Source organism: Oryza glaberrima, chromosome 3, assembly GCF_000147395.1.
Source record: "Oryza glaberrima chromosome 3, OglaRS2, whole genome shotgun sequence".
Taxonomy (NCBI): Eukaryota; Viridiplantae; Streptophyta; class Magnoliopsida; order Poales; family Poaceae; genus Oryza; species Oryza glaberrima.
Genome location: NC_068328.1, coordinates 3,212,276 through 3,236,994, shown reverse-complemented (window position 1 = coordinate 3,236,994; position 24,719 = coordinate 3,212,276). Strand labels below are relative to the sequence as shown.

General features: G+C 43.7%; 2 protein-coding genes and 1 pseudogene across 4 annotated transcripts; 1 reads left to right on the top strand and 2 right to left on the bottom strand.

The window, feature by feature from the left end:
• Positions 1–526: 526 nt before the first annotated feature.
• Positions 527–5,241, bottom strand: LOC127765072 (exocyst complex component SEC15A-like). 2 transcript variants are annotated; one of them, XM_052289875.1, is made up of 2 exons: positions 4,252–5,241; positions 527–3,331 (listed from the first exon to the last, which is right to left on the bottom strand). In XM_052289875.1, exon 2 carries the CDS (start codon positions 3,322–3,324, stop codon positions 958–960), a length of 2,367 nt encoding a protein of 788 aa, XP_052145835.1. In that variant the 5' UTR covers positions 3,325–3,331; positions 4,252–5,241; the 3' UTR covers positions 527–957. The 2 variants fall into 2 exon arrangements, with proteins under 2 accessions (XP_052145835.1, XP_052145834.1); XM_052289874.1 differs by having other exon boundaries at positions 528–3,331; positions 4,867–5,241.
• A 901-nt stretch (positions 5,242–6,142) lies between these two features.
• Positions 6,143–19,037, top strand: LOC127764991 (uncharacterized; annotated as a pseudogene).
• Positions 19,038–19,854: 817 nt separating this feature from the next.
• LOC127768307 (glutathione reductase, chloroplastic-like) lies at positions 19,855–24,508 on the bottom strand. Of its 2 annotated transcripts, none has more exons than XM_052293857.1 (11): positions 24,053–24,508; positions 22,951–23,176; positions 22,566–22,844; positions 22,298–22,474; positions 22,142–22,195; positions 21,894–22,042; positions 21,251–21,314; positions 21,008–21,178; positions 20,789–20,926; positions 20,621–20,668; positions 19,855–20,188 (listed from the first exon to the last, which is right to left on the bottom strand). In XM_052293857.1, exons 1-10 carry the CDS (start codon positions 24,424–24,426, stop codon positions 20,633–20,635), a joined length of 1,668 nt encoding a protein of 555 aa, XP_052149817.1. In that variant the 5' UTR covers positions 24,427–24,508; the 3' UTR covers positions 19,855–20,188; positions 20,621–20,632. The 2 variants fall into 2 exon arrangements, with proteins under 2 accessions (XP_052149817.1, XP_052149816.1); XM_052293856.1 differs by having other exon boundaries at positions 19,855–20,176.
• Between the last annotated feature and the right edge of the window lie 211 nt (positions 24,509–24,719).

Here is a 24,719-nt window from a genome sequence, read left to right as displayed (position 1 = left end):
TTATTGCTATTAGATGATAAAATATGAATAGTACTTTATGTGTGACTAAATATTTTTAATTTTTTCACAAAAATTTTAAATAAGACGGACGGTCAAACGTTGGGCACGAATATCCACGGCTGCACTTATTTTGGGACGGAGGTAATATATAATGTTTTGACACTTTGTCTTATTTAAAAATTTTTCATGATTAGTATTTTTATTGTTATTAAATGATAAAACATGAAAATGTTTGATTTATCTTCTTCAATTTTTCCATATTTTTTAAAATAAGGTGGTCAGTCAAACGGTGCAATGCATATAAACGTTTCTTTGTGGGATGGAAGAGTATATTGCAACGAATGGCCAAGGGACCTGAAAACGAAACGATCAAGGTCGCAGGGTTGAAACTTGAAAGGAGAGGCTGAAATTTGGAGTACACTTGGCAGATCCACCACGGCGTATTTGTTTCAGCGGTCCATTCAGACGTCCAACACCAACAGCACGTTGGCCGCTTACCAGGACTCCAGGAGATTTTGCAGATGTCAACACTTTGTTACAGCATGATTAGAATTCTATGGAATCCCATGTTCTTGATGCAGGTTAGCAGGCTTTTACGTTAAGCAGCACAGAAATACTAGTAACATGATCTTTATGTCACTTTGGAAGATGCATTTGAGACAAAAGAAAAAAAAAGAAGAAAATATCAAGTCAGGTTATCAAATTTAAAAAGATTGACGGTGGCATATAAAACCTGTTATTGACACCTGTGCTGTAGGTGTTCGACCAGAAGAAGAACACGACTGGAAAATAGCAATTCAAACTATAGTACTAATCAAGACTGAAGATTAAAAACTTGACCTATTCATATGTCTGTTTAGAAATTGAGGTGGAAGGTCTGACACTGGCAGTTTTCAAAGGACATTTTCAGCAGCGCAATGACAATTTATTTACAAAGGCAAACATTCCTAACCTTAATCAGCTAAAATCCTTCAGCCTTCTCTTCAGAACATCCATGGACCTCTTGCGAGCATCCTGCTTGTTGCGGTTTGAAAGGCTTCCAAACAACCCATCTGCAAAATCCTTGTACTTGTCACAAACGATGGCAACCTTCTTGTAGTCTAATGACCCATAGTTCCTCCCCCTTATCACTGGATTCATGAAATTCTCTGGCTGGCTGCTAAGGAGGAGATTGACTAGCTGCCTTATTTCAACCAAACAATCGGCGAATGTTGTTTCCTTACCCAAATCCGCCAAACCGGTCCTATAAAATTTCTCTTCCGCGAATGCCTCCAGTAATTTCAAGTCAATGTCAAGGCCCATAACTGCATTGACAGTGAACCTTTTCACGCCTTCGTTAAGAAGTGTTGTCATGATAGAGTCCGAGATGTGGCTCATTGCACCAGAAACCATCTTGTATAGAGCTTCTAGCGGTAAAATCTCCTGCGCTGTTGATACTAGCGTTTCAAGATAGATAAGGACCTCATTCATATATTCATTTGGATTATCTGGGGCTTCCTCCACTATCCAGTTGACATCGTCCAAGAGCACCATAAATTCATCAATCTTGAAATTGGCCAAATTTATCAAAGAGTTATATGCTGCATTCTGGGAGGCTTTTAAGACAGCTTTTGCAGTCAAACCGGAATGAGATCTCTGCGCAATACGCTTTGGAATGCCACACAGTTGAGCAGAAAACAAGAGGAACATATCGCAGGATTGCTCAAGAACGGAAATATTTCCTGCAAGTTGCATCATCTGTGACATGGCTAACGAGCGAGCATAAACCATGTTCAGAAGACTATCATTTAACACCTCAATCAATAGCCTGTCTAGGTAACCCTTCACAATTTCATAGATGTTTGTGCGAGCACTGTAAGAAAAATAGCTGACAGAATCCCCAATGAAGGACCGGACGATACGACAAATATCTGGAACACCAGAGGAAAATGGAGCCACATATGGAAACTCCGGGACTACATCATCAGGTTCAAAATGGAATGCCGTGACATTCATGTTATACTCATATTCCTTCTTTATAATCATCTGCTCATATGAGTCATTAGCAAGGATATCATCTATCTGCTTTCGACTCTCAATAAGAAGCAACTGGTGGTATTTGTCTTTGTATTTCGCAATGACTTGAATTAATTGTGCGATTTGATAGCCATACTTACTAACAGTTGTGCCTAACAAAGTGACATAATCTTTAACGAGGAGGAGGTGGCTGGCTATACTCATGCGAGCAAATTGATCCTCCAGTATAGATGTGATCTTAGCAATAGCAGTCTCCCATGTTGATTCAACTTGGCTTTCAGACAACAAACCATCAGCACTTCGAAGTACACGTTGTTCTACAATGAAAAATCCAGCTACCTGAGCAAGCAAGGGTTGATGGGACTCAAGGAAGGGTTGAGAGGTGGAGATTTGCATGTCCAGGTTGAGCTGCATTAGCCTATTCTTGTAGTAATAATCTCGAAACTTCTCCCCAATACCAAGGCATATGTGCATGTGATGTGCCCGGTACACTGGCGTGAGATCAAAATTTAGTGTTGATTCCTCATCTGTATTCTCCACATCCAAGGTGTACACATGCTCATCAGATCTAGCATCACTATGTGCTTCAGCCTCTCTCTTCTGGGCACGCATTTCCTCATCTTTTTGTCGAGCCATAGAGGCCTGACTTATTGAGACCTGTCCAATCTGCTTAGCCATCCTTCTGATATGAACAAGCCAATCATTAAACTCACTGCAAACTTTCTTCTCAATGTGCATCTTTATCAATGGTATATGTTTTGCAACTACCTTCTTCAGAAGTTTCAAAGGAATATTTTTCAAGTAGCCCTTCTCGATCATGTCGAGAGTCTTAAGCGCAGGATGAAACTTAGCTTCTGCAATATAACCATTGCATGCCATGCATAAACTGATGACTTTCACACATATCTTCAACGTTGTTATGGCTTCTCCTATGTTTTTCTTAATCGAATATAACTCAAAAAGCTCATCAAGATTCAACAATGTGGCACTAGAAACCTTTTGCAGGTGTATGTTCTCACCAGTTAGCATGCCCTTTAGCTCATCAGCATCAACCAACACACCACGTAGTTCATCGACGGCCAGGATGAAATCCTCGTAATGAAGTCTACAAAGCTCTTCGATCTCAACTTCCTTTTTCTTTACAATACTCCTGAGGTTTTGCATGAGAGCTTCAGGTTTACCAGAATCAAATCCATGCCGAATGATAGGGCCCAAATCTTCACCATTTGAGATAAATAAAGCAAGGCCAAGACCAAGACCTCCATCTCCACTTTCTATTACACTCCTCTTCTTTGGCTGAGCAGTCATGGTTCAACTGTAAAATGAAAGCAACATAGGTAATAAAGTTCAGTAGAGGTTGGAAATTAAAGGTCATATGATAAGTACTATCAATTATAATGTGTAGCATGTTCAGACAAAATAAAGCAACGGTCAGGCCAGCAGAAGAGCCTATTTGTTACTTCCTTCTTTTAACAACATTGTCATGCTTTTTTTTTTAAGGTTAACATTGTCATGCTCATCACGCAGACAGATCATGTTGAGTTCAGCATTACTTTGAACTAAACAAGCATGAAGATCACTATACAGTCACTAAACTAGTATGGAGGTCGTCCTACAGATGGTGATATTCTTGTCATATGAAATCCTAAATATGAGTACATAATATGTACAGTCCACATTACAGAAATAGATACGGATCAGCAGTAATTTCGTGCATCCTCCCTTCCTTGGCATTTGGCAGTAAGGAGCTTGGCACCTTAACATTGCCACAGGAAATTTTGGAAAGATCTCCATCATGGCGCTGCAACTAATTGGCAACGAAAATGGATGCAACAGGAGAATTTCATAGAGAAACGCAAGAATTGAATTTAAAAAATCACTTCCCAAAAGTATGGAAGAGAGGACATTGTACAAACAGAATATACAGGGAGATGAATAGAGAATCTGGAGAGGGGTGGGACTAAAACTAAACTCAATGTGATTATGCATGGCTAATTTAAACCATTATTGCTATTACTGTAACATGACAGCATGTAAATCATTGTCACTATCATCAATGGTCAATCCCCATACCAATTAAGAAAATACCATACACTCAACACCACCAATCAATTGAAATGACACCGCATATCAAAGTAACCATGAAGTATCATCTTCGAAATTGAACGTAACTTGATTTATTCAGATTATATAGGTTCGAATTAACAAGAGAAGACAGGAGGGATTACAAATTACCTGCTTGTGACACGGGAATCGTGCAGAGGTTCTCAACGAGCAAGCGATCAAACCCAAACAGAAAAGAACAGAGAGAAAAGAGTGGTGTGGGGAATATCAAACGACGATGAAAGAAAGAATCACAGGGCAATAGAAAGAGATCCTTGTTATCACCCAAGGCGCAGAGGGAAGCAAAACCAATGCAAGAACAGAGAGCTATCCTATGAAATTGGCTGTGGCTCTCTCTCTCTCTCTCTCTCTCTCTCTCGCTCTGCATGCATGAAATGGAATACAAAAATAGTGAGTTACCCGTGCCTCTCTCCGCGGCAGATCTTGACTCCTTAATAGCAGGAACTAAGGGTGAGTTTAAGAGATAGGGAATTGAGAAGATTAGGAAGATAATAAAACAAGATGAGCGCATGATTAATTGAGTATAAACTATTTTAAATTTTAAAAATGGATTTATATGATTTTTTAAAGCAACTTTCCTATATAAAATTTTTATAAAAAACGCATCGTTTAGTAGTTTAGGAAGTGTGCACGCGGAAAACATGTTTTCTCACCCTATCTCACACAAACGAACACAGCCTAAATAACGTTGTCAGATGCAGTTTTTTTTTTTTTTTTTTGACTAACCTGTGATGTCGCCACCTATCTAGCTGATGACGCGGATCTCAAAAAACCGCCATCCCCATCCGTTCCACCATCCATGGGTGAGGGTGAGGTCGCCGCTGCTCACCGGACTACCCTGGGGATCGCGCCCACTCGCCGGGGCGCCGCTCCTCTGCGGTCGCAGGCGTGAGGACCCAAACCATGGCGCCGCTGCTCCTCGCTCGCCCGCGGCACATCGCGCTCGCTGGACCAAAACACGCCACCTGCCGCCGCCGCCGCCCGCGGCCGGCGCTTCCTCAGATCTCCGAGCGCGCCGGATGCCGCCGCCGCTCCCCCGAGCGCTCCGGCTCGTCGTCTGCTGGTAAACTCGGCGTCGGCGTGCCCCTCTAGGATTTACCGCAGTTGAGCGTTAGATTAAATCTCAGCCACAAATCCAAGTTGGGACGGCTGTGATTCTCCGGATATTTCTTTGCATAAGGCGTGGCGTAGAAAGGGTAATTTTATCATCCTACTCTGATTCCTAGTAGTCTCCTAGTGCAAGTTAAATCGAGAAACTGTAAGAACCCAACGGCCCATATTAATGTCCACCAATCCCTCTGTCTCGATCCCACCTCCTTCGTCTCCGCCGCCTTTCACTTGCGTTGCGTCCACCTCGTGCTCTCGTCGCGTCTCTCGGTGCATACATGTTATTTGCTTTGCTCCTTTTTCTTTTATTGCCCCTGATTCTGATTCTCATATGAAGACTTGTCGATCTAAGCTCATATTTTTTTTAGATAATAAAAATAATTTACATCTCCGATCTCTGCTATAAGACACAAAACCAATAAATTTTGGTACTTGAAAATAAAGCCGTAAAGTGATGGGATAAAACCCCCAGCTCCCTTTAAACAAGTTTAACTAAAAACATCCCAAAATCATAGACTACTAGTAGATTCTAGCACGTCATACAGTAGGTACTACCTCATCCAAAATAGAATAAAAACCCCTTGGCTACCGATTCTAAAAATATAGCACCACTACACAATACTAGGATGATTTAAGTTCATGTAGGTGCATACATGCTATTGGAATGGATTTGGCTATAAGTTGTAGGAGCGGGATTGTGGTGGATTGGTTCTTTTTCCGCAATTAGTTTTGTCGGGTATTATGCTTTTCCGATTTAAGGTAGAGGTAGGATTGGAGATGGATTAATCCTTATTTTACCGCTCATCGTATGCTTTTTCCGGTTTAAGTTGGACCATGAAAGAGGAATTGAATCTTTTTGTGACTTGGTTTCGAATTTCATGGTGGTTGGAGCATTATGTTGGGGTGGAAGGGAAACTACTTCCCCAAGGAAAAGCGGCGACACCTTTATCTTGTACTTGATGACTGGTCACGGGGATACAGCATTCGCAAGATCGATTTGTCGGTTGGCAATGACGGTGATGGGGAGCACAGCATGCCACTGGCCATATTCAGTTTCGAGGCACCCCGTGCTGGTCCCAAGTACTTTGCTGGTGCCTTTGACTCCAAGATTTTGGCAATGCAGCTCGTGGATCCCCAGTTCAGCTTCAATCCCATGGCTGGTATCCCTATCTATGACGTTCGCATGCGGAGCCTGATGGTTGGCCCTCGGCAAAGGCCGGATCCAGTTGACCCCATCTACATCCCTGTTGGTGGAAGGCTCTTTGCTCTCTCTGTCGGTTCATTTCAGTTGCTCTACCCGTCGCCAGATGACGAGTCTGATGATCAAGAGGAGGAGGAGGACTTTGTATGGAGGTGGCACGCTCTTCCTAATCCTCCATTCCAGCATGAGCATGTCACCTCCTACGCTGTGCACAGGGATAGGCGAACTATCTTTGTCAGCATTGGCGGTGAGTCCTCTGCCACCTTTAGCTTTGACACAGCGGAGTCTGTGAGGGATGGTTGTATGTGGAAGAACCATGGCCAGTGGCAGCTGTCGTTCTCCGGTCGTGCTTACTTCATCGCTGAGTTGGACGCCTGGGTTGGGCTCAGCAGAAAACCTGGCACCACCACCAGTTGGCGCATATGCTCAATGGATGTGATATCTGACGATTGCGAGAATGGCCAGGCGGTGAAATACACCAGGGAGGAACTAGCTACTACTGTGTCTGATCATGAGTTGGTCACGGGTGTCACCCTCGTTAGCATGGGTGGTGGAAGCAAATTCTGCGTCATGGAGTGCTGCCTGGATCTGTAGGATCGAGATGTCGACTAGAGGGGGGGGGTGAATAGGCGATTTAAAACTAAATAACACCTAATCAAATCTAACCTAAGTTGCTAGGCTTGGTGAGGGTGAACTCTAACTAAGCAACTAAGTTATGTTTTGCAAACCTAGGGTGATAGTGACTCAAGTATGTCTCTAGAAATGTAAATTGCACAAATGTAAATGTGACAATCAAATGAGACAATGAGACAAGAGATTTTTCACCGAGGTTCGGAAACTCGCCGGTTTCCTACTCCCTGTTGAGGCGAGCCCAACTCCACCGCTCAACCACGAAGCCACCGCACGCCCCCTTCATCAAGGGGTGGGCAAGGCGGGAGCCGGCCTACGGAGAGGACTACCTAAGCCTCGATCACTTGGGGAGTTCTTCCTTCACTCCGAAGGTGGTGAACTCCAAACCACTCACAAACCGGCGCCGGGCCTCCTCCACAATCTTCTCGGAGAGGTCACCGGGCAACTCCTCCACAAGCCCTCTAGGAGGCGGCAACCTCCAAGAGTAACAAGCAATGACCCGGTGTGGAGATGATCAGTGCCGCACTAGCTCTACAATGGAAGCAAATGCACTTGACTCTTGGCTAAACAACCCTCTAACACACTAGATGGATGAACACAAAGCTCAAGTGAGTGTGAGAGAGGTGCAAGAAGTATATGCAATTGAATTGGGTGCCAAGAGAACCCCCTTGCTGCTGGTGGGGGAGTATTTATACTCCCACCCACCAAAACTAGCTGTTGGGGGCGAAATCCCCCAACTCTGTGCTCTGCCGGTCTGACCGGAGGTATGTGGCCGGTCAGACCGTGCTACTCTGCAACGGCTAGAAAACTAGCCGTTGTAGCCCTGTCAGAGGGCCCCATCGGCCTGGCCGGTCAGACCGGCATGGGGTGGCCGGTCAGACCGGCCTTGGCTCGGTCAGACCGCCATCAGCTCGGTCTGACCGAATACGGCTCCGTCGGCTCTGTATCGGCCATCCCGAGCAGCACCATCTCGGCCTCCAGGGGGCCGGTCTGACCGCGCAAGTGCCGCCGGTCAGACTGGCCTTATGCTCCGGTCAGACCGCCTTCTTACGGCCGGTCAGACCGGCCAGGGCACGCCGGTCAGACCGCCACTATGTGGCCGGTCTGACCGCCCCTGGTCAGGCCGAACCCAGTGAATTTGCAAGTGAATGTATGTGTGATAAAAAAGAGAGCACAAATGAAAATGCAGTGACCTAATGTGGCAATTATAATCATCTCTTTGCTAGGTCATTACCCCTCTTAATAGTACGGTGAAACTAAAAATAAACTAGCAAATTTGATCGCCCTACACCTCGATCAATTCTAAATTAAAGCGCTAGTTTTACCGTCTTCTTTCCCTTTGCTTTGCGCCGTCAATTTTAATCCATCGATAATCATCCATGCGCACATATGACGTGGAATTAACTTAAAATGTATAGCTTAAAGACAACGGTTAGTCCACAATTAGCGCTTGTCATTAATTACCAAAATTAACACCGGGGGCCTAGATGCTTCAATCTCCCCATTTTTGGTAATTGATGACAAACACCACAAATATATATAATCAAACATAGAGCACATGGACATATATTGTATTGACAAGCAAAAGCTCCCCCTAAACATATGCATAACAATCACAAATAGCAAATATGGAGCCAATGCACAATTCAATTTCACATTTCAACATATCACAAACACAAGAGCAATATCTCAATGTGAACTTCAAGAAATATTCATCCATGAGCATAAGATGGTCACAAATATATCAATGTCACACCAACCATCCATCATAGCACAAGTTCACATTAAGACCACATAAAGGGCTCACAAATAAATATAGGCTATTACAAGACCACAAAGGGTCCAAATGACATAGAGAACAACAAAACAAAAAAGGAACACATAATATAGAGTAATAGCCCATACCCATACCAAATATAGCCCAATCATCCTTAACCTATTAAATATGAGGTGACTAACTTCACTAATACTAGTCCCAACCCACAAAACATAAAACACACTATTCTCCCCCTTTTGGCATCAAGCTCCAAAAAGGTCTTCACTCTTGTGGAGGAGAAGGAGGACGCGCCGAAGTGGAAGGATGAGAAGCATCACGGCGGCGATGATAGACAAAAGCTTGGGTACTCTCCAAGGTTTGGACTCGAGAATCCAATACACCCACCCTAGTATGCAATCTTCCCACCGAAGTATTCAAGTTGCCAACATCGGTGCGCAAGCCACGAACATCCTCATGCAATGCTTCATGCCCGGTGGATAAGCGTTGAATGCTTTCACTTAGGGTATTAATAGCCCCAAGGACCGGGTTGAAGAAGTCATTCGGTTGCATTCCAAAGTAGGCATATTGTGGATGGAATAAAGCACTTGAATCATACCCTTGAGGAGGAGGGGGGGCTGCACTTGAGCTTGCACCTTGATCGAATGTTGGTTGGCACACACAAGGAGCTCTAGGGGAGGAGAGTTGGAGACGAGGCTTGTACTCCTTATGTTCTTTTAAATTGTGACCAATTTTTCCCAACTTGCTTTGAATCAACCTCATTATGTAGGGAGCATAATAGATTCCTTGTCCAATAGTCCCCTTTGAGATGGCAATCTCCTTCATCATAAGGTTGATAACATCAAACCGACGACCATCCATAATGGCATCAATAACATGCCAAGCAACTCCGCGTATGTCATCATTGTTGCCGCATCTTGGGAGGATGGTGGCCCTTACTATGCGGTTGATCACACTTGGGAGAGCCTCAAACCCGCCACCTTTCCATATGTGTGCCTTCCCCCTTCTTCATAAAACTGAGAAAAGTGATCAATGGGGAAGGGATTGTGGGTGTGCTCATCATGAAGGTCATCCCCGTTGTTGAAGCGAATGTGCAAGAGCTCCTTGAATTCACGGCGGTTGATAGAGCATCGGAGGATCCCCGACATCCACTTCATTGCATCACAATCGCCGGACACCCATACGGTGGCATAGAATTGCCGGATGAGATCTTCATCAAAAGGTTGCTTCATGGTGACAATTCTATCAATCCCAACGGTCCGGAACATCTCTTGCAAATTCTCAAACTCCGGTGTCTCACCAATGTGCCTCCACGAAATCCACTTGTGTTCGGCGAAGGCTTTGTTGGCATACACTTGTTCATAAACGGACTTTTGGAACCGTGTATGAAATCTTGGATCATTACAATCGTTAGGCCTCCGGAATTGATCATGACGACGGAGGATAGTGTATTGTTGAGCATTCCTCAAATTAAGCACAAATTGGATGGTGGAATCGAGAGGACTCCCATCATCACTTGCCTCATCATCTTCAACATTTCCACTCCCATTGTCATCACCATCATCACCATCATCACTTACTTCCATCTCATCACCCTGAACATTTTCCATATTTTCATCATCACTTTGAACATACTCATCTCCGCTTGATTCCTCATTTTCACTGACGGGATCGAGCGTGGGCTCACGACGACCATGGCGAGTGCGGGGAGGCATGGCTGAAAAACAAGGAGCAAAGGATGGATAAGCAACAATTTTAGAAGCCACATAGTGAAGAGGGAGAAATGGGGGTGCTGCCTGTCAGGGGCGGTCAGACCGATGGCCAACGGCCGGTCAGACCGGTGTCTCACGGCCGGTCAGACCGACGGCCATAGGCCGGTCAGACCGCCGCTGACAATAGCACAACCGAATCCTTCCACAATCCACACAAATGATTCTAAAAATTGCTAGGACAAAGTTGCACAAGATTGGAACATGAACATCAAGGTGTAGGTCTATTTCATAGAGATTTAGATACACCAATTTGAGAGCAAAGCACAAGAGGGAGAGTGATTTACCGGTTGAAGGAGTTGAATCACACCAAGAAACCACCCTCTATTGGTGCAAATCGAAGAACACCTCTTCCTTCACCTAGGGTTCCATGCCATGGATCACAAACTCAATAAGAACTCAAATCAATCCATGGAATAGAGAGGAAGAGGAGGAGATTCACTTACAGTGTAACCGGATTGATTTTGACGGTTGAACCGGATGGATTTGGTGGAGGGAGGTGGCTAGGGTTTGGGAGAGGAGAGAGGAGGAGTTTTTTCGAGTTGGAGAAGAGAAGAGATGAGATGGGATGTGGAGGGGTCGGGTAGAAGGAGGAGGAGGAAGAAAGGACAAGGTCCTGGGCCCACCATCCCAGGCCGGTCAGACCGCTGGGTTGCCGCCGGTCAGACCGTGCTATAGTGGCCGGTCAGACCGCTGCCACCAGGCCGGTCAGACCGCGCATATAGCGCCGGTCAGACCGCCTGGCCCCCCAGCCGACTGTGCACAGCCCTTGCACAGTTGGCTGCCCCCACTTAATAAAATTCAACAAAATTTTGATTTTTAGAGCAATTTTGAAATGTGTGAGTTGAAATATTGCCAACCATTCATAATATTTGAAATTTATGAAGATTTGCAACAAAACTCACTTGAGTGCTAGGAGGTGGCCTTTTATGGTCTATAGGGGTTTTTGGGCGAATTTGATTTTCAAACAACTTTTGAAATATTTGATTTTTTAATATGATTTGAATACCAAAAACATTTCAAATCCTCCTCTCTACCAACTTTGTTTTGAATCTTTTCTCAGATTCCTTATCAAACTCATTTTGGGGTTTAATCTCATTTTGGCCAAAAACAAGAATCTAGATTCTTCAAAAGAGAGCCAAAATGGCATTTTTCATTCAAAAATCATTTTTCTAGCAATGTGAGGCTTGGAAAACATATAGGGACCCTTTTGAAACATTTTCCAAGAGATAGTTTTCAAATTTCATTGATTTTGCAAAAGTTTTGACTTATGTTGACTTGGGCATTTTGAAAAACACTACTAGCACTTTTGGTTGATTTGCTCACATATAAAAGGAAGTAGAGCACATGCAAGAGTTCAAAACTCCCCCTTAATGTGACATGCTCCATTTTCGCAATGAAGAACCAAATGGCAATAAGTCCAAAACATAAGAGCAAATAGGAGCAAATATACAAAATGCAGAAGAAGCAACCATGGTGCACCATCTCAAACCACATTAGAGAAATCTATGACATTTAACTCATTCCTCAACTTGCAAAAGCGGGTTTCATCAAGAGGCTTGGTAAAGATGTCGGCTAGTTGGTCCTCGGTTCTTATGTGGCTAATGACTATGTCACACTTGGCAACATGGTCTCTTAGGAAGTGATGGCGAATGTCAATATGCTTGGTTCTAAAATGTTAGACCGGGTTATTGGTTATTTTTATGGCACTATCATTGTCACATAGGAGTGGGGTTTTGGTGAAGGATATGCCATAGTCCAACAAGGTTTGTTTCATCCAAAGCAATTGGACACAACAACTACCCGCCGAAACATATTCCGCCTCGGCGGTTGAGAGGGCTACGGAGTTTTGTTTCTTGGATGACCATGACACAAGGGATCTACCAAGCATTTGGCAACTACCGGATGTGCTCTTTCTATCCACTTTGCAACCGGCATAATCCGAATCGGAATAGCCAACAAGCTTAAATTTAGCACCTTTTGGGTACCACAAGCCAATATTAGAGGAATGCTTTAAATATCTTAGAATCCTTTTCACGGCCACTAAGTGACACTCCTTAGGAGCGGCTTGAAACCGTGCACACATGCAAACACTAAACATGATATCCGGCCTAGATGCGGTAAGGTAAAGCAAGCTACCAATCATGGAACAATAAAGCTTTAAATCTACCGGTTTACCTCCCTCATCAAGATCGAGATGCCCGTTGGTTGCCATAGGTGTCTTGATGGGCTTCGCATCCTCCAAGCCAAACCTCTTGAGTAGATCCTTGATGTACTTGGTTTGGCTCACGAACGTTCCATCCTTGAGTTGCTTGATTTGAAGTCCAAGGAAGAAGCTCAACTCTCCAATCATGGACATCTCAAATTCCCTAGACATCATATCACCAAATTCCTTGCAAAATACCTCATTAGTAGAACCGAATATGATGTCATCAACATAAATTTGACACAAAAAGAAATCATCACCAATGATTTTTGTGAAAAGAGTGGTGTCAACTTTTCCAATTTTGAAATCCTTTGACAAAAGAAAATCTCTCAATCTTTCATACCAAGCCCGAGGAGCTTGTTTTAAACCATAAAGAGCTTTTGAGAGTTTGTAAACATGGTTAAGATTTTTAGGATCTTCAAAACCGGGAGGTTGTTCAACAAAGACAAGTTCGGCAATTTCACCATTTAGAAAAGCACTTTTCACATCCATTTGAAATAGTTTTATATCAAAGCATGATGCAAATGCAAGAAGGATGCGAATAGCCTCAAGTCTTGCCACGGGGGCAAAAGTTTCACCAAAGTCCAAACCTTCAACTTGTGTGAAACCTTGCGCCACCAACCTTGCCTTGTTTCTCACCACCAATCCGTTCTCATCTTGTTTGTTCCTAAAAATCCACTTTGTCCCTATGACATTGTGGTCTCTAGGTCTTTCAATCAAAGTCGACACCTTGTTTCTTGCAAAGTTGTTGAGCTCTTCATGCATAGCATTCATCCAATCCGGATCACAAAGAGCTTCATCTACATGTTTTGGCTCAAGACAAGAAACAAACGAGTAATGTTCACAAATCGAAGCGACACGAGATCGAGTTTGAACACCCTTACTAATGTCACCCAACACTTGGTCAATTGGGTGATCCTTGGAAAGAGCGGTGTGTATTCTTGGAGGCATAGGTGGATCTTGTGCCTTCTCCTCCTCCACTTCAACTTGGGTTTGACTTGGCGAAGCGGAAGTAGATGGCTCATCTTGAGTGGAGGTGGATGGCTTGTCTTCCACTTCAATAGGCTTGACATCTCCAATAGACATGTTCTTCATAGCTCTCATCAAGCCTTCATCACCTACATCATCCAAATTCTCGTGCCCCTCTTGGAAGCCATTAGTCTCATCAAATTGAACATCGGTCGTTTCTTCCACAATACCTTTGTTCTTGTTGTAGACCCGGTATGCCTTGCTATTTGAGGCATAACCTAGAAGAAACCCTTCATCACACCGACTTTCAAATTTGGTTAGTCTAACACCCTTTCGGTAAATATAACACTTGCAACCAAAAACTCGAAAATAGGCAACATTTGGCTTCCTCCCAACAATTAGCTCATAGGAAGTCTTTTTGAAGAGACGATGCAAATAAAGCCTATTGGTTGCATGGCAAGCGGTGTTTATGGCTTCCGCCCAAAAGGAATCGGAAACACCATATTCATCTAGCATAGTCCTTGCCATCTCAATCAATGTACGATTTTTCCTTTCCACTACACCATTTTGTTGAGGTGAGTAGGTAGCGGAAAGTTCGTGTTTGATACCAAGATCATCACAATAGTCCTCGATATTGGTATTCTTAAATTCGGAACCATTGTCACTTCTAATTTTCACAAGAGCGCAACTAAATTCATTTTGGGCCCTTTTTGCAAACTTTTTGAAAAGCTCGGCAACAATAGACTTATCATGCAAAAAGAACACCTAAGTATAGCGAGAATAATCATCAACAATCACAAGACAATGACTATTACCACCAATGCTCTTATAGGTTGTTGGGCCAAACAAATCCATATGCAAGAGCTCCAATGGTCTAGATGTGGACATGATACTCTTAGTAGGATGAGAACATGCAACTTGCTTGCCGGCTTGACAAGCACTACAAAGCTTATCTTTCTCAAACTTCACATCTTTCAAGCCCACAACTAGATCACGTTTTGAAAGTTTGCTCAATTGATTCATGCCAACATGAGCTAGCCTCCTATGCCAAAGCCAACCCAATGAAGTTTTTGCAACTAAACAAGTTTTCAAATTTGCTTCACTAGAATTGAAATCAACCAAATAAAGATTTCCATATCTAAAACCTTTGAACACACAAGACTTGTCAAGAAGGCTAGAAACAATAACTTTTTATGGGAAGAAGGCACATGACAAGCCAAGATCACAAATTTGAGCAACCGAAAGCAAATTGAAATTTAGAGATTTAACAAGAGAGACATTATCAATTGACAAATCATTGGAGATAGCAATTTTACCTAACCCAATTACCTTTCCTTTGCTATTGTCTCCAAATGTCACTTTCTCTTGTTCATTCCCTCCTACTTCAAATGTGGTGAACATAGCCCTATCACCGGTCATGTGTTGAGTGCATCCACTATCAAGCACCCAATGGCTCCCACCGGTGCGGTAGTTCACCTACAAAAGAAGATCAAGCTCTTTTAGGTACCCAAACTTGTTTGGGTTCTTGGAGGTTAGAGACCAAAGCTTTGGGCACCCAAATGGCATTCTTTTTACCACCGAGTATAGGGGAACCCAAATATCTAGCAACAATACTACCATCATAAGCCTTTCTAAGCATATAATGAGAATCGAACATGCATGTCTTAGGAGGCTTACCACCGGGGAAATCACTCACCAAATGCCCAACCTCACGACACTTGGAGCAATACTTACCATTGCTCTTGACAAAACGAGTGGCACGGTGAGAAGGTTTCTTACCCTTCTTTGGAATGAATCCAAGTCCCTACTTGTTAAGGATGAACCGTTGCTCACTCAAAATCTTGTCAAGAGTGTTCTTACCCTTAAAGCATCTCTCCAAACTCTTGTTGAGCTTAGCCACTTGCTCCTTAAGCTCATTGTTCTCAACAACAAATGAGGCATCACAAATAGAAACACAAGAGCTAGAGCTAGAGCTAGAGCTAGGGCTAGGCATATCCATAAGATCATCACAAGAGGTAGAAATGCTAGATGATGCAACATGAGCAATATGGCAAGTAGCACTATCATCAAGCAAATCACAAGATATGCCAACATCAATGTGAGCTCCATGTTGAGTAGTGGAAAGGAGGTTGTCATGAGCTTCCTTAAGCTTCTCATGAGAAATGGTGAGTCTCTCATGAGAGATCTTTAGCTCCTCATACAAGACCTCCAAAGAAGCATGATCCTTCTTTAGGGCCTTAAACTTGACAATCTCCTTCTCACTATAAGCATGGAGCTCCTCAAACATACTCACAAGCTCATCATAGGAAACATCATCACAATCATCATCACTCTTACTATCACTAAGAGATGTTACCTTAGAGGAGCCCTTTGCCATTAGACAAAGTGGAGCGAAGAGTGATGGAGCCTCCTTGATGGCAACAACGGCCATCTTCTTCTTCTTGGAGCTTGCATCATCACCACCTTCTTCCTCGGACCCGGATGAGGTGGAGCTCTCCTCATTTGAGTCCCATTCCCCGATGAAGGCCTCAATCTTCTTCTCTTCCTTCTTAAGCTTCTTCATGAGCTTGTAGCCTCCACTCTTCTTCTTGGATGACTTGTCTCCATCATCATCCTTGGAAGGGCACTTGGAAGCAAAGTGTCCCTTCTCACCACACTCAAAACACCTCAAGTTGGAGAGAGTCTTGTTGGGTCTTCTATTTCTTCTCCTATTTGAGTTGGAGCCCCTTCCTCTCTCCTTTCTCCTTCCCAAGAGATCATTGAACTTTCTAGCAAGAAGGACCATCTCTTCCTCCAAGTCCTCATTGACTTCATTCACCTTGCTCTTGCTCTTGTCTTCAACTTCGGCTTGGAGAGCAATGCACTTCTTGGAGGGTGAGGCTTCCTCTATCTCCTTCTTCTTCAACTTGTATATGTCATTGGTGTTGATCTTCCCCAAGAGGCTTGCGGGTGTCATTCTTGACATGTCGGAGTTGATGAGCATGGTGACAAGGGTCTCATACTTCTCCGGTAGGGCTCTAAGCATCTTTTGGGCAACCTCAAGATCGGTGTAGTTTGCCCCAAGCCCCTTGAGATCATTCACAATGACATTGAGCCTCCCATACATGTCATTCACACTCTCATGAGGCAACATGGAGAATGTCTCATATTGGATCTTGAGGAAATGAAGCTTGGCATTCTTGTACTCACTTGTACCCTCATGGATCTCCGCCAACTTGTTCCAAATCTCATATGCGGTCTCAAGGTTGCTCACTCTATCGAACTCCTCTTGGCTCAAAGAGTTGAACAAGGCATTCATGGCTTGGGCATTGAGTTGGAGGTTGCGGTGATCAATCTCCGTCAAGGGTGTGCCAGTGATAGCAAAGCCTACATCCACAATACTCCAAATATGGAAGCTCATAGCTTTGAGGTGAGTAGACATTTTAATTTTCCAAGTGGAGTAGTTTGTGCCATTAAATATGGGAGCCTTCCCTACATGGTTCACCTCGTTCGACATCTTCTCTCTAGGCGGTGAAGCCCAATCAAGAGAGACCAAGCTCTGATACCACTTGTAGGATCGAGATGTCGACTAGAGGGGGGGTGAATAGGCGATTTAAAACTAAATAACACCTAATCAAATCTAACCTAAGTTGCTAGGCTTGGTGAGGGTGAACTCTAACTAAGCAACTAAGTTATATTTTGCAAACCTAGGGTGATAGTGGCTCAAGTATGTCTCTAGAAATGTAAATTGCACAAATGTAAATGTGACAATCAAATGAGACAATGAGACAAGAGATTTTTCACCGAGGTTCGGAAACTCGCCGGTTTCCTACTCCCCGTTGAGGCGAGCCCAACTCCACCGCTCAACCACGAAGCCACCGCACGACCCCTTCGTCAAGGGGTGGGCAAGGCGGGAGCCAGGACTACCCAAGCCTCGATCACTCGGGGAGTTCTTCCTTCACTCCGAAGGTGGTGAACTCCAAACCACTCACAAACCGGCGCCGGGCCTCCTCCACAATCTTCTCGGAGAGGTCACTGGGCAACTCCTCCACAAGCCCTCTAGGAGGCGGCAACCTCCAAGAGTAACAAGCAATGACCCGGTGTGGAGATGATCAGTGCCGCACTAGCTCTACAATGGAAGCAAATGCACTTGACTCTTGGCTAAACAACCCTCTAACACACTAGATGGATGAACACAAAGCTCAAGTGAGTGTGAGAGAGGTGCAAGAAGTATATGCAATTGAATTGGGTGCCAAGAGAACCCCCTTGCTGCTGGTGGGGGAGTATTTATACTCCCACCCACCAAAACTAGCCGTTGGGGGCGAAATCCCCCAACTCTGTGCTCTGCCGGTCTGACCGGAGGTATGTGGCCGGTCAGACCGTGCTACTCTGCAACGGCTAGAAAACTAGCCGTTGTAGACCTGTCAGAGGGCCCCATCGGCCTGGCCGGTCAGACCGGCATGGGGTGGCCGGTCAGACCGGCCTCGGCTCGGTCAGACCGCCATCGGCTCAGTCTGACCGAATACGGCTCCGTCGGCTCTGTATCGGCCACCCCGAGCAGCACCATCTCAGCCTCCAGGGGGCCGGTCTGACCGCGCAAGTGCCGCCGGTCAGACCGGCCTTATGCTCCGGTCAGACCGCCTTCTTGCGGCCGGTCTGACCGGCCAAGGCACGCCGGTCAGACCGCCACTATGTGGCCAGTCTGACCGCCCCTGGTCAGGCCGAACTCAGTGAATTTGCAAGTGAATGTGTGTGTGATAAAAAAGAGAGCACAAATGAAAATGCAATGACCTAATGTGGCAATTATAATCATCTCTTTGCTAGGTCATTACCCCTCTTAATAGTACGGCGAAACTAAAAATAAACTAGCAAATTTGATCGCCCTACATCTCGATCAATTCTAAATTAAAGCGCTAGTTTTACCATCTTCTTTCCCTTTGCTTTGCGCCGTCAATTTTAATCCATCGATAATCATCCATGCGCACATATGACGTGGACCTAACGTAAAATGTATAACTCAAAGATAAGGGTTAGTCCACAATTAGCGCTTGTCATTAATTACCAAAATTAACACCGGGGGCCTAGATGCTTCAGGATCACTCAGTCTCGGTGCCGTTTATTCAATTGGTGACGTTTTCTGTGATGTATGGTAAGAATGGAGAACTTACGACTGGCAATAGCCGCCAATTTCGAGAGTACGAAAACATTCCTCAAGGAGTTAGTAGTGAAATGCTTGAGAATCCTGTGGCATTCTGGATGTAGAGACCTTGATAATGTTTTATACTGGTACCCTAGCGTGTCTGGAACTCTGAATCCATGCTACTCTATAAGAGCAAGTTTAATAGTATAGCCAAATACTAGCTCCAAATCATTTATAGTCAAATTAATAGCCAATAGTTACGTATAAACATATACTACACTATTGATATCTGGTCTCACCTGTCATACACACATTGCGTCTTGCAGATCATGCTGCAGATGGCTATGAATATGTAGCCCATTGCTCTTCTCTCTATTCTTTTATCTTTTCGATATATGTTTATAGCTAAGTTATAATCAGCTATTGTACTTGCTCTAAATCTGAGGAAATTTAACTATTTGCCACTCTTGTGACATGGCAATTAACGATTTGCCACACCGTGTTTATGACATGTAGGCCCTCATATGTCTATGACATGTAGGTCTAGTGGCAAATCGTTAAGCACCACTCGTAAGAGTGGCAAATAGTTAAAAGCCCCCTAAATCTGCATCTCTATCTCTACTTTATTTAGTTAAAAAATGAAACATGTTTGCATCATCCGCCACCGTATGCTTGAGTCATTTGATTTTGCTTCGTGTTCACCTTGCGCGTCCACAGCCTCCATCCGATTCTTATCAATCAAAAAGAAAACAGGCATAATCGCACCCCTAATCGCACCATCGAGTAGAGAGGGGACGGCACAAGCTGGTGGACTCGCACCCCTAATCGCCAGTAACTTCCAGCAAACGGGCATATCATCATACAGACAGAAAATAACTCAAAAAGAAATATGCATCTTTTGCTGCAAAATTACAACATATTAGGAAATGCTAGCACAGATATGATGTAAAATTCAGATTAGGCTGAGTTGTACTACCAAAATAATACTTCTTTTTTTTCTTACAAAATTTCCAGGCTGTGGTACTCACATGGTGCAGCACTTATTTCAACCAAGAGAAGGAAAACAGCAGCTAATAGTATATCACCGTGTTCAAGCTACAATAGATGCAAAAAGGGGATCAGAGAATGCCAGTCAGCGCTATGATACAAGTTTGCTGGCTTCCTGTCATGGGTTTCCTTTCCGTGGATACCGCTACAAAAAAAAATTGTCCGCCCAGTGTAAATGAGCTGCTCGGAAGTAGAGAAGTCCCTCTGAGAATGCCTGCAACATAAGCTAGATAAGAGATTATGATGACGCTGAACCAATGCACATTCCGTGGATGCTTACAATGAAAGATATCTGAATACAGATTTGAACTTATGTGATTCTGCCTAACAAAGCAAATAAATATAGGTCCGAAATATCCTCCCACATTAACAACAAAATATTCAGTATTCAAACAAGTAGATAGAATTCCAGCAAAAAGAGGGGGAGAGAGGGGATAGAAGCCATTCAATTAGTCAAAGATGTCACTTGACTGAATTTTGCTACATCTTGGCATGTGAAACAACCATAAATCAACACTACATTTGAACTATACTGGGCAGTGGGAACAAGATATTATTGTGAAGTAAACAAGTTATGGACAATACTATCATTGCTCCACGATCAAATGTGCATTGCAAAGACCAAGAGCAAGTGCCAGTGTAAATGGACTGTACTTACCTCCTATCTGTACTAGTTCTGAGTAACAACCTTATCTTTAGATTCTACCTGGAATGCAGAAGGGATAACATGTAAGCACAATATAAACAAATAGCTACAGGCAATTCTAGTTGAAAATGGATAGTTTTAAGAAAATACTATCATTGTTTAAAGGGTATTATCCTGCACCTCATCTGTTGTGCTTCTCCGAACTTTTCTAGTTGCATTTCTCATTGTGACAAATTCCTCTGCAGATGTTGGGTGAATGCCAATAGTGGCATCAAAATCTTGCTTTGTCAGCCCAGCTTTAACAGCAATTGCAACTCCCTGTCAAAATGTAGTAAATTCATCAGCAGTATGTCAGGAATAAAGCTGAAATGGAGAGTAAGAATATAAAACAATGCAGACCTGAATTATCTCAGGTGCGTCTTCACCGCACATGTGTACTCCTAGAACTTTGTTTGTTGTAGCACACACAATGAGTTTCATGAAAATGCGATCAGGTAATCCAGAGAGAGTTGCCCTAAGTGGCCTGAAGTTTGCTGTATAGATATCAACATCTCCATACTCCTCAATAGCCTGCACAAAATACAAATTTAATTGACTTTCTTTTGTGCATCACTTTATATAGATGCGCGTCGTATGCTATACCTGCTCTTCAGTAAGACCAACTTGTCCGATGGGTGGTTGGGAGAAAACGGCAGATGGTACAGCTCTGTCAAATTTGTGTAATTCACAATCAAGGAGCATCCAATGGAACAACAATAACCAAAACCAAATAAAATTTAACTGATAAACAGTGAAATACTGAAATGAATCAATAATTTCAGTACAAAGTCAGTCATGGCCTCCTAGGAGCTTCAAGGACTACTAGAACACATCACAAAAACAAGAACATCACGACAAATGATCAATAACAAGATAATTCTAGATAAGCAAGAAATCATCCAAACTAATCTGTATTAGCATATCAAACATGGAAGTGGAAGAATGGGGTATTTACTCCTCAAAATGTTCCACTAGAGATTACTGCAAGCATAAAAATACACAGGAATACTAGCATGTTTAAACAAGGAAATAGAGGTTATATCTGCAATCAAGCTATTCAAGCCCATCTCCTGCAAATTATACATTAGGATGTGACCAAGTAACAAAGTTCTCTAATGAAATGCAACAGAGATACCCGTTCACTGTCAAAAATATGCAGCTCAAGTGTACACTGTACAGCAACAACAAGCATTCCCTCAAACATGCGATGTAACTGAGGTATTCTTGATAGGGATATCCTACATACCTGTAATCTGGTTTGGTAGGTTCATCACCAAACACTGTTTTTGCAAATGCACCACCTTCCATAAGTGCAACTGGTGTCAGGTTGACCCTATCAGTAACATCTCCCACTGCCCAAATTGAATCAACTGAGGTTCGAGAATACTCATCAACCTAGCAAACATAAATACAGTGCAGAAGCTCAACATGTTAAAGAGTCGCAAAGCTGAGAAACTCGAAGTCAAGTATCACTTGATTGATTGCTTAACCTACCATTATTGCTCCGTTCTTGTCCAATTTCACCCCAACCTCCTCTAGTCCAAGGTTCTACAAGTTAAAGAACAACATCAGCAACAAAGGATGGATGCATCAACAAATGGAGATGCAAGATCTAACAAAGTGAAAACAAAAGGCGCATATGGTGCAGACCTTTGTGTTTGGTTTACGACCTGTTGCGAACATAACATGTGAGAACCCACCAATAGTTTCTTTGTTTGTCTTCAGAGATAGCAAACCATCATTTGATTTGGTTATAGCTTGAGGACTCTGTTCAGTATGAAATGTGATGCCCCTTAGAGACATCTGTTCAGCGATGAAATCTCTGACCTGCAAATCCACAACCGACAAAAATAACTCCAGTGAACAGATCACTTCATCTACTGTGAATATGATTTTGTTGTTCCCAATATTTGCTCACCTCTTCATCAAACCCTCTTAAAACTTTCTTCTGCCGAATAAACACATGTACCTCACTTTTTAAGCCATTGAAAATTCCAGCAAACTCCAGAGCAATATATCCACCTCCCACTATTGCAATTTTCTCAGGTTTTGAAGGTAGATCCAGTGCAGCATCAGAATCTATAACATGCTCTATTCCTGGGATATTTGGCATCGATGGTCGCCCACCAACAGCTATAAGTATGTTCCTAGCAGTGTAGAGCTTTCCATCTACACTTACAGTATGTGGATCAACTATCTGTACTAAGTAAACAAAGTTACATCAACAGCTGCACCTTACTATAGTATTTGTTTAGGGAAACAGTCTATTCAAAGTTTAACTTGATTTACGAACATCACCCAACCTTTCCACGGCCTTCAATTAGAGTAACTCCTGAGTTGTTTAAAATATTCTTGTAAATGCCAACAAGGCGCTGCAGCTCTGTATTTTTGTTGGCAATCAGAGTGTTCCAGTCATGCTTTGGATCAGTTTCATACACCCACCCAAAGCCATGAGACTCTTCAAACTCATGAGAGTACTTGGATCCATACACTAATAATTTCTTTGGAACACACCCACGAAGCACACATCTGTGACAAAAACAAATAACAGTTCTTATGCATATGCATATCCTTCTAGGCACTGGTATTACAGCAAGGTGGTAGCTATTAAAAGCATGCCCATCTTTTAGGCTTCATATGCTGGTATGTTATGCCAAACTGCTTACATATTATTGGAAATCTATTGTCTAATATTGTACAGGGTCATTAAAACGCATGGGTTTAGCTCTGGTATTCATAATGATTCAAATTGTAAATCCCAGTAAATACTGAAATAAGCCACATTATGCCGGTATAGCAGCGCAAATCGTGCATTGGAGTCATTGCGCTGTATACATTCAAACAATTTCTTCAATAATACTGAATAAGAAACCATATAAAACCTTGAAACTTGGTGAGAGCGGTAAAGGCAACAAATGGTGCAAATGTAAATTACTTAAAAGTACTAATAATAACAAACAAGTGCATATCACTGGAAACACACATTCCCCACCAGATTTGTGCCTCTAACCCCTAAAATGAGCAAACACCACTGAGATAACAGCCCGTGAGGATGTTCTCACTCAAAAGTACCCCGTTCAAATGCAGTATATGATAGTGAGTAACAATGTACCCAACCACAAAAATTCTCTAGAATGTAGTAACAAAAATGAGTTAGCGAAGCCATTCCTATCACAAAAACATCACAGAACAAAACATCAGCAAAGATGGAACCCGCGACAAAATTGGAAATGATTCCTGGCTAGTCATTCACAAATCACAAGGAAGCGCTCCAATTACGGTGCATGCAAAAAAGTAAAGCCAAAAGCCAACGATGCTAAGTTGCTAACCTTCCTACGAATCAAGGGGAAAATGTGATGAACTAATAGACTAGTCTATATAGTAGCAAGAGAAGCGTCCACTTACGTGCCGCCGACTCCACCGAGGTCGTCCGAGGCGACGGTGGCGAAGGGCATCTCGCAGACGGCGGCGCGGGCGCCGTAGAGCGTGGAGGCGAAGCGCGAGGCCCGGACCCCGCCGCTCCCGGCGCCGATGGTGAAGAGGTCGTAGTCGTACTCCCCCTCGGAGGACGCGCCGTTGGGCGCCGCGGACGCCGAGACGTGGCGGCGCGCGTGGGGGAGGAGGGGAGGTCGCGGGAGCGGGAGCCTCGGGAGGGCGGCGAGGGAGGGGAGGTGGTGGAGGAAGCGGCGGCGGTGGAGGCGGAGGCGGAGGGGGATGGTGCGGGTTAGGGTTTGGAGGGTGGAGGAGCAGGAGAAGGGGAGGGTCGCGGTCGTCGCCATGCCTCTCTCTCGCGGTGCCGCCGCTTTGCTTCCGACTTCCGACAGTGTGGGGAGGAGAGAGGAGAAGCGAAGGCGATGATGTGTGGAGAGTGGAGACGATGAGCTTGTTTGATTCCTTTTTCCGATCGAAGGCGTATTTGCCACTTTACGTATTCGAAGAGTGGAGGTGTAAAGCCTGTATGACTGAAGGCGTCATTCCGGACGATGGTGAATAGTTTGAGGCTTTGGGCCTGTTTGCGGAGGTTCTGGCTGCTGGAAATTCTCCTATTAGCTGCTACTGCTAGAAACTTCCC